This window comes from Vanacampus margaritifer, chromosome 1 (assembly GCF_051991255.1).
Source record: "Vanacampus margaritifer isolate UIUO_Vmar chromosome 1, RoL_Vmar_1.0, whole genome shotgun sequence".
NCBI classification, from domain to species: domain Eukaryota; kingdom Metazoa; phylum Chordata; class Actinopteri; order Syngnathiformes; family Syngnathidae; genus Vanacampus; species Vanacampus margaritifer.
This window is the reverse complement of record NC_135432.1, coordinates 61,286,808-61,297,144: the sequence shown is the minus strand read 5'-3', so window position 1 is coordinate 61,297,144 and position 10,337 is coordinate 61,286,808. Positions and strand designations below refer to the sequence as shown.

Genomic DNA, 10,337 nt, shown 5'->3' with positions numbered 1-10,337 from the left:
CATGCATCAAACCATCCTGTTTTGTTTGTTTGAAATTGTTTATTTCATGACAAAACAGCATATTACACACAACAAACTTTACAATAACGAGTTTATGAAACTCATTGGAATATCGTCTGCGGAAATAACACAACAATCCCCGCAGACAGTTTACAAGTAACTCTAGTATAGAGTTCTGGATTGTTATAATAAAAAAAAGAAACCTCGCATTTGCACCTAATAGTTATGTACAGGTGTTGTCTGGAGGTGATAAAACAAACAGGAGTGACAGCTGGAATGCAAATATTTGAAGGTGCAGTATAGGAACGGGTCCAAAATGGAGGCCTGATGAAGCTTTGGTGTGTTGATGTGTCCATCCCGGACGGAACGAGCAGAAAAACAGTCAGCGCTTTCCATCTCGTCTGCATACCTATCCCACCCTCTCTCTTGACCCCCCCTCTTGTGCTCTTCTGGCCTGCAGTGAAGTGGAGACATGTGTTTCCCTGCACCTGCATGGAGAGAAGGAAAGAAAAAGTCAAGTCAAGATTCCTCATCCTCCTCCTCCCTCCCTCCCTCCCTCGCCGCCGCAGACAGACTGGCGCCGAGCGTGGAGCGTTCATTAACCCCGGGCAGATAGCGATGAATCCGCTTACAAATGGAACCCGGGCCTCGCTTAATTAGCCGCCGCTCTGGATTGTTCACGCATATCAATGGGCTGCTTTATCCTAAAGCTGGTTTTTGAAGTGATATCACATGGACAACCGCACCATTCCACTGCCCCCCCAAAATAAAACTAAATAAGCTCCTTAGCTTTGTAACAGCAGGGAAAAGATTTGAATCACTCTCAGTTAAGAGACTAAAATGCTGTTTTTCAGATTATTATTTTATTTTGCTTGATTTTGTTAGCTTTTAGGGAGGGGTGAGAGTATTTTAAGTGGACCATCATGCAAAACCACAGGGAACGTGTTACAAAAATGTCTAAAAACGTTAATCAGTATTGTTAATAAATAATGAAGTTCAGAAATAGTGTACAGTGGAAGAGCATATAGTAAACTCGTTTACCCCCAAGTATTTTAAAATAATTATTTTAATTATTTTTTTTTTTGTAAAATGCACATTTTGTTTCAAAAATGTATTTCAATAGCTGTCAATTTATACACAGAGCGGATCAAAGATTTTGCACTTTTACTACCAAAAAGTGTATAAAAGGCCACTTTTCACAGCATTTATTCATAAATTTATTATGGACTTGGAAATTGCGTCTAAGGTACTGTAACACAATGTCCTAGGGAGAGTCTTACTGATTTCTACATTGAAATCCTGTCTCAACAAGAACCGTAGTCTTGTTGTATATTCAAATCACGTCAGAAGAAAAAACACTCGGAAATGGGATGAAAAAGGTCAAAAACAGCAAATCAACGACAACCATTTTTGTGTCTCATCGTCCTTTTTCTCATTGAATGAATGTTTATTATAATGAATTCTTTATTAGTAGAAGTTGCGGTTTACAAGTCATTAAGTAAAAGATATTTCGTTTTTTAGATGGTTGATTGTGAAAAATACTTTCTTGCGGCCCACATATTGGCCCCCGCACAGTATGTTGCTCACCCCTGATCTATCCCCAATGACAAAATATAGATGATGTTTCCCACTCAAAGTAGGACTAATAAAGATAAATGGGAGCAGTAGTACCTACCATGATCAGGCATGATACATCCTAATGGCACAAACGCCCTTCATCTTTGGAGAAAGTCCTCGTCAGGTCAGCAGTCTAGAAAAAGACCCAGCAAAACTCCGTTACATTTACGACTTATTTTACGTTTGCACCCAGAATAATCAATATCATCAGATGATTTAGCAGTCCAAACCTGCTTACCTTTATCGACAAGAGCCTCGGGGTCTCTTCGGCCTCTAGGGCGATCTGTAAATCGAAGATGTAGTCGATGACGTGCTGCAGAATCTCCACCTGGCTCACCGTCTTGTTGCGGGGGATGCTGGGCACCAGCGCCGCCAACCGCGAGTAGCAGTCGTTCATGTCGCCTGCCGGCACCTCCACGCACGCGTGGTGCTGCTGCTGCTGCTTCGTCGTCCGGCCGATAGCCAAGCTGCGCTCCGAAATGCAGCACACGGCCTTGTAGCAGCTCCTCCCTGAGCGAACGGGACTGATGGCTTTCATGGCAGACTTTGAGAAATATGAAGAGTCTTCACGGTTTGTTGACTTCCGCCTTGGTGAGAGGAGCTTGCGTCGCTGTCAAGACGAGCGCTACAGTACGGCTATATACAGCAAGCGCCAGACCACGCCTATTCACGAGCGGCACTTTCTGATTGGCGGAAGCGAATAGAGGCGGCTTCTCATTGGCCGATACCGCCTAGTGGTTGCGGTAGTAAAGAATGAGGAAATGTAACCTGGATTGTCAATCAATTACCTTTTCCAGGTAAAACATGTTGGAATATTATTGAAAGCTGTTTTTATTTTCAATGTAAGTTCTTTTCCTAAAAGAAATATAGATGGATAGCTTTTTTTTGTAAGTTTGTACAAACAAAAAAACATTTTTAAATGTCTTCTAAAAAATATTTTGTACTATTTTATTTTCAATATTTTTATTATTTGGAACATGTTTAAAAAATATATATATTTATTTGGAAGAAATATTTCACTCTTGTATTGAAAATGTTATTTATTTTAAACGTGTTTATTTGTAACCATTTCAATCATTTACTCTTTGTTATTACGTAATATTTCCATAATTTTATTTTAAATGAGTTAATGTATATATTTTATTTTACAATACCGTCATTATTGCAATGGTAGTGTAAATATTTATTTAATTTTACTTTTTAAATGTTCTATTGTGGGGAAAAATATATGGTACTTTGAACACTTTTATTAACCAATTTTATTTTTTCCTTTTTTGCAGCACACAGAAACTTCCCTCCACAGTTTCTTGAGTCATAAAAACTGTCAAATGCTGTCTCAACACTGCGTTTCAACACTGTTTTGCAATACTGTTTTGGTTAAGTGCAAGCTCAGCAAAAAAATATTAACATGGGCCATGAGAACTAACTTGGCTTCTACACTTCATAGTTAAAAATACTAGCAGACATAATGAAGGTCAAAGGTGAAGTGGTGTCTTTTCTTCTCGTGGGCTACTTTATTTATATATATATATACATATATATATATATATATATATATATATATATATATATATATATATATATATGTATGTGCGCCAGAGAGCACATGATGCACATCTGTATCTTGTCAAATATGTAATAATAAACGAATGAATAACAAAATAAAAAGAAAGAAACAACAATATTGAAATAATTACAAAGACACAAGTTGGCTGCCAGGGAAGCACGTCCCGTTCTGCTCCTTATATTGATGTCTTATTTTCCCCTCCTCGCTCTCACTCTCTCTGTGTCTCTCCCTCTCACACACACGCACACACACAATCCTGTTTTGTAGAGGAATGCAGCGGCCAGCCAGCTGTGTGTCCTATCCCGGCCCAGCTGTGTTGATCTAACGCGCCAGTCCCAGACATGCTGGCGCCAGCCTCCCGACGTCATCCATTCACCGACGCGTACTCACCCCCGCCCCCCCGCCACTCCCCCTCTCGTCGATTCTCCCCTCCCGCCCTCGCGCGCAGACGCTCGGCGCTCTGATTGGCTCGCTCAACTGCCAATCAACAACACCGCGCTTCACATCCGCACAAAAAAAGAGACATAAAGTGTGAACATTTGCAAGTAAATGTGAGGTTATGACCTGAAAAGGTAAGGTGGAGTATTGTGATGAATCCAAGTATGATTTAAGATATATATCACTGGTTTTGACATTTTTGTGGAGGAGGAAGTTATAAATATTCCCCTTTTCAAACTTCCCATGAAGGGATAGTGGGAAAATGCCATACAAGCAGATTAATGAACTTAAATAGTGTTGCCTTAGAGCAGTTGTCTTTCTCAGTCTTGTAATGTACCAAAGTAAAATGGTAGATTTTCACAGTCCCTACGTTTCCTCAAACCATCTTTAATATAACAAACAAAAGTTTCCTGTAAAAATATAGAAGAATATTCCGGCATGTCCAGAGCGAGGTACGCCTATTTAATTCATATTAATACAGAGAAGTCAAAACGTCAATGTTCTTTTAGTTATCATGAGCTTATTTGTGCATACGGCTAAACATGCTCTAGCTAACTTTGCTCATTAGCCAACATGCAGATCTTTAACGGCACTGATGAAAACCTAAAACCTAAAAATAACATAAAGCACAATTTGAACCACCATTTTTACCTCATTCAATGTCAGAAAATTATTTTAAAAAAAAATTATGGGGACCTGTCCAAAACTTAAAAAACAGAAGAAGAAAAAAGAAAAGTCCGGACAATGGTTACGCAAAGACAAGCTTTATTAAATAAATGAGATATAAAATGAATAACAAATACTGTATCTACCAACAAGCTTGATAACTGGGGTCCCCATTAGGCTATTAGGGACATTGCTGAACCCCGCCAGGGCCCCAACTAGCTACTAGCCAACTATAGCTAGTAAGGGGCCTTATGTGGGGATTTCCGCCACAATTTTTTTTTTGTCATCGATATGAGCCAATGTCAGCCGTCTATCGGGGCCCCATTCATCTTGGGGTCCTATGCAATTAGCTGTTAGCACAGCAAATATCAGCAAAGTAATACACTCCATGGTGACTTTAACCAAAGCTATTCTGTTTAGATAAAAAAAAAAAAATTGGGGTCTTTAAAAGTATTACTTTCAGGTACTTTATACAAGACTGTCTCACACAGACTCGACGCGTGCGCACAGGCGGGATCAGGTGCTCGCCCCGCAAAGAGCACGGACACAATCGCCTCTCTCTTTCAACGGATGGGAGAATTCCGAGCCTGGCGTCAGTGAGTCTGCCTCTCCTCTCCTCCCCCCTCGTCTCTCCCACTCCCTCCCTCCCTCCTCCATGCAGCTGGACGCAGACAATCAAGCCATGAACAATCGCCACGCATAATGATCGCCACCCTCCTCCTCCTCCCTCTTCTTCTCTGCTCAATCAAATTACAATCCTAGTGTATGTTTAACAGGCGAAACGTGCGTAAACATGAACAAATGTCACAAAATGAGCTTGAAGCCATCTGAATGGACTCAAACTAAAAAAAAAAGGTCATCTTGCTCACTGACAAAGTTGTGGCGTCTGCAATGACTCTGGTGATATGCGGTGATGTCATCGAAGCGTGTCATCCAGGGAGGTCACAACACTTTTCCACTAAAAGATCACGTCAAATCGGCACGTTGAAGCCAAAACAGAAGATCCAGAAATGATCTTGTTTTTCACACAGCCACACTGCATCTTGCGCAAAATCGGATAATCAGACGAGGGCTAGCTAGCGTGCTATATGGTTTTAGCGTCACAATTGAGTGATTGCCTAACAAGGCACAGAGTTGGAAAAAAACATATAGGAAACATCATCATATTGATAGAAGTTTTGGTGGTGGGTCAACTTTCCAGCGGACTCGATTGCGTTTGCACCGAATGTTCTTTTGTTATTGATGAATGTCACCCGCAGCGTTACTTGTGCAAGCAAGATGTATGCGGAAGTGGAACCGATTGGATTGCAAACATTTGTCGATGTTACCGGCCGGACACGACGACATGGCAACGTATGCTCTGAGGTAGGATGGCTGGAATCCGAAAACGCAAACATTCTTGCGTCTTCTGCATGTACTTTCGGCTTTTATTGGTTGCTATCTGCATTTGTCATTTGTGAATTCAAGGTGAAGAATCTCAGGTTATTTTTAAACCAAGTTAGCTAATTTCCTGACCGCGCTAGCTACTAGCGCTAGCATGTTACAACAAGAACAACAACAACATTGTTGATTCATCACTTATTTTCATACACTTTAACAACAAGTTAAACTTTTGGGCTGCTGGGAAAGGAAATTTTGAGTCCTTAAGGGGAGGGAGGGTATTTGGAGAGATTTCAACATCGAACATCTTGACCACCAGATCTATTTTTAGCCAGAGCTAGTCACGGCTAGCGGCTCAAATATATCACAATTTTTAACATCAAAATATACTATACTATAGGATGGATTAACGTTACAACAATCGATCTTATTATTGCTGAAAAATAAGTTTTGTTATGATTACCTACTCATTTTGATACATGATACAAACAGTTTTATGGATATTTTGGACACCAAAATCATGTAATGGGAAAGGCTGCATCACATGTAATAATAATCATGTAAAACGAAATGTCTGCAAGCAAGGAGTTGTTTTGAAGGTAAACCCCACCTTGAGACATGCATGCCATACAAAGCGCTTGCCTGTCAACCAGAGTTCCACTTTCCACACCGGTGTAGCTTCACTGCGTGGGAACCAAGCTGTTGATGTAGTCAGGTGACCCTGCCCGTGTCCTTGGATGGGAATATTTGACACGCGCGAATAAATGGAGGCTAAGCAACGTGTACGGCAGGTGGCACGGGTGGGCGGGGAGCAGCAAAAAAGCCACAACCGTGCGGGGGCCAAAACAAGCATTTCACGATGTGACTCAGCGATGGAGGCTACCAGCTGCTGGTCACACTTTTGTTTTGTCGCTTGTCTCGACCCTGAATGGAACGGTCCGTTTAGTCGATAGCCATCCGGTGAGCTTCAGCACCTGGATTTGTGTTAGCTATAGCTGCTATGTTGTTAGCACGACTTCTCAAATTCGGGGATAACAGCCTGACTTGAGTTTGAAATTGACACATTCTTGTCCAAAATGGTTAAACGTTTTTCAGGCGGTGAATTTCCTCTTCATGACAATCCAAGCTGCAATGCGTCGGGTCTACCACACATTTGATTCATTAATTTAACACACGTGCTCTTCCCGCTGACAACAGTTGCACAAGATTATTGCACACGTAAAACAAATTAGATCACACCGTGGGTGTGAGTGAATTCCGTCATGCCTCACACACCGGCTCGACGGGGATCAGACTGGACGAGGAGACCAGCTTGCCTTTGTCATGTCTGCACACGCTCCCTATGCTGTTTATTCGCCCTTCCCAAAAGAGCGCAACGGAGAGATTAGGGCCTTGCCGCGCTTCCATGAATGGTCATCTATTCCGTTCCATGCGAGTTAGCGGTCGATGCTGTTTTCCGTCTGTCCTATGGGCAAGACTTAAGAGAGGCCTTCAATGGGATGAGAATTTACTGTGAGTGGTTGCCTCATGGCGGGTGTGTACACTACTCTTTTAGCAATCATTTACATAGAAAGCTAGCTAGCTATGAGCTAGATAGCTAGATAGAAAGCTAGCTAGCTATGACATAGATAGCTAGATGGATAGATAGATAGCTATCAACTACATAGATAGAAAGCTAGCTAGCTATCATCTACATTGATAGCTAGATAGACAGATAGATAGCTAATAGCTAGCTTGCTATCAGCTACATAGATAGATAGATAGATATCAACTACATAGATAGAAAGCTAGCTAGCTAACATCTAGATAGATAGATAGATAGCTATTATCTGGATAGATAGATAGATAGATAGATAGATAGATAGATAGATAGATAGATAGCTATTATCTAGATGGATAGATAGATAGCTATCATCTACATTGATAGCTAGCTAGCTATCAAATAGCTAGAGAGCTAGATAGATCAACTACATCGATAGAAAGCTAGCTAGCTATCATATAGATAGAAATAGCTATCATGCAGACAGACAGACAGACAGACAGACAGACAGACAGACAGATAGACAGATAGATAGATAGATAGATAGATAGATAGCTATCAACTACATAGATAGAAAGCTAGATAGCTATCATCTACATTGATAGATAGATAGCTAATAGCTAGCTTGCTATCAGCTACATAGATAGAAAGCTAGCTAGCTAACATCTAGAGATAGATAGCTATTATCTAGATGGATAGATAGATAGCTATCATCTACATTGATAGCTAGCTAGCTAGATAGACAGATAATAGCTAGCTTGCTATCAACTACATAGATAGAAAGCTAGCTAGCTATCAACTACATAGATAGAAAGCTAGCTAGCTATCAAATAGATAGAAATAGCTATCAGACAGACAGATAGATAGATAGATAGATAGATAGATAGATAGATAGATAGATAGATAGATAGATAGATAGATAGATAGATAGATAGATAGATAGATAGATAGATAGATAGATAGATAGATAGATAGATAGATAGGGAAAGTATACTTGAGTGTTGCTGGGACATGGTCACACTGACAAATGCTTCAAGCAAATGAGAGGAGAAACCGTGGATGCGTGATGCTGCAGGGGTTCAGCTGGGCTACGTCCTTGGTGGGTATGTCTGCACCTGTGTGCATGTGCGTGTGTATCTGGGTCAAGTGGGTCATCGAAAATCTTAGATCACACACACACACACACACGCGCACACACACATATGTATGAATACACACTTAGGCCTCGTCAACCTTATGTTGATAATGAATTGAAGCAGTGGGGATTGAAGACATCATACGCAGCTGATTGCCCCCAACCCAACCATCTACACACACACTTGCACTTTCCCAATCTGGGTCAGCGGTGCCCCTCTCCATCACCCCTGTCGTAGTAGTCCAGACGGGAGGGGGCAGAGTGGGAGAAGAAAGGTCTGGGATCCGAGTGACCTGATTAAAAACTACATATGCGCACACACACACACATTGCCGCTAAACTGCATGGCTAATCAAACACAACACAACCCCCTGACCTTGCTACTGGACTCTCGTCCCATCACTGCAGTAAGAAGCCAAAATCACGACAGTGTGCGCGCACGCGTGTGTATTGTCTTATATTATGGACATTTCCTGCACACATTCTCCAGCTGCACTGTCACTTACTGGAAATACACTCCTTATTACTCAAGAGTGCTAAAAATACAGCTTCCTCCAGAGTAAGTCAAAGAGGCCCGAGGAAGTTGTGTCTCATGCACTGGAAGGCTGCGAGTGGAGACCTCCGCCAAGGCCGCAACGTTTTGAATTTGCTTCCTGCACATGCTGCCATTTACAATCTTGATGCAATAATCGATGAGAAAAAGCCAATGCTGCAATGTTAACACAAGCTGAAAAAAAATCCAAACCTGGACCAAAATGTGATAGATAAACTCTTTGCCCCCAACCCCCCCCCCCCCCCCCCCACCATCCAAAAAAGTCCAGAGTGGACGACTCTTCCACAAAGTCACCTAAGATAGAGCAATGAGGACAAGTAGTTGAGAAAATGAAAACATGGAAATGTTCGAAAGTGGTAACAAATAGAAAAACAATCACATACAGTAACTAATTTAAATTCTGCTAGCTTAATGCTAACACATAATGGAAATGACCATAAAAGTGTGTATTGTACTGCCCCTAAGTGGCAAAGATGTACGCTAGTAGGAGCAGCACAATATCCGTTGAATTAAAGCAAAAAATGTGTTAAGAACTTTTCTATTTAATTATTTTTAAATGTTTGTAAAAGTTCATATATGTTTTTAGGAGGCATGAATGTATTAGCAGCATCTCATACATTTCTCTAATGTAATTATCATTACTATAACATCACAAATCCTTTTGCGTTATTTCTTTCATTCAAACAGTAGAAATTTGAGAGGTCGCTTATCTAATCTACAATTTGTATCCCCCCGTTGACCCCCCCCAGACGTCTGGAGGGCAATAATTAACTCACTTAAATCCCACCACGCGTTGACACAGGTGAGGAGCGTTATGGTGGTTCAACAGTCATTACAACACAACACACACACATACACAGACATGACTGAGCGCCTCGGCCCGTCTGTCACATTGAGGCCCAATCAGTCCCCAGGTCGCTGTATTACCGCTGATTGGATAAGACTGACGCGTTCCCCGTCCATACAATGTGATCAATTTAACACGGTCGTCGACTGTCTTTAGTCAGGGCCTATTTCTCGGTGGTGTGCGACGCGTCCTTCACTGCCAAGCTTATCAGCGGCCTTTCAAGTGCCGCTTTTTTATTATCTCCCTTCCCAGCCCGGCCTCGCGGTCTTTTACCTCATCTGCAAACAGGGCTCATTTACATTTTAGCTTCTTTTTAATCTTTTTAAGCATGTGAGATGTCAGACTGTTTGGTGTGCATGCCCCCCCCCCCCACAAAATAATTAAAATTCATAATAATTATTAAATTATTTTAATAAGCATGATTTATTATTAAACTTATTCAAATTATTATTATTATTAAAATTGTTTGTGTATTTTTTTCACAGCTAAAATGCCCCCACAATATTATTGTGCATTAATAAATAAATAAATAAAAAGCTTGAAATAATTAAAAATAATAAAATAATTGAAAGATTATCCAAGGAGGATAATGCA

At 41.0% G+C, this 10,337-nt stretch overlaps 1 protein-coding gene across 1 annotated transcript; it reads right to left on the bottom strand.

Moving 5' to 3' along the window:
• Positions 1 to 19: 19 nt before the first annotated feature.
• id3 (inhibitor of DNA binding 3) lies at positions 20 to 2,464 on the bottom strand. Its single transcript, XM_077559774.1, has 3 exons — positions 1,856 to 2,464; positions 1,676 to 1,750; positions 20 to 488 (listed from the first exon to the last, which is right to left on the bottom strand). Exons 1-2 carry the CDS (start codon positions 2,153 to 2,155, stop codon positions 1,697 to 1,699), a joined length of 354 nt encoding a protein of 117 aa, XP_077415900.1. The 5' UTR covers positions 2,156 to 2,464; the 3' UTR covers positions 20 to 488; positions 1,676 to 1,696.
• Between the last annotated feature and the right edge of the window lie 7,873 nt (positions 2,465 to 10,337).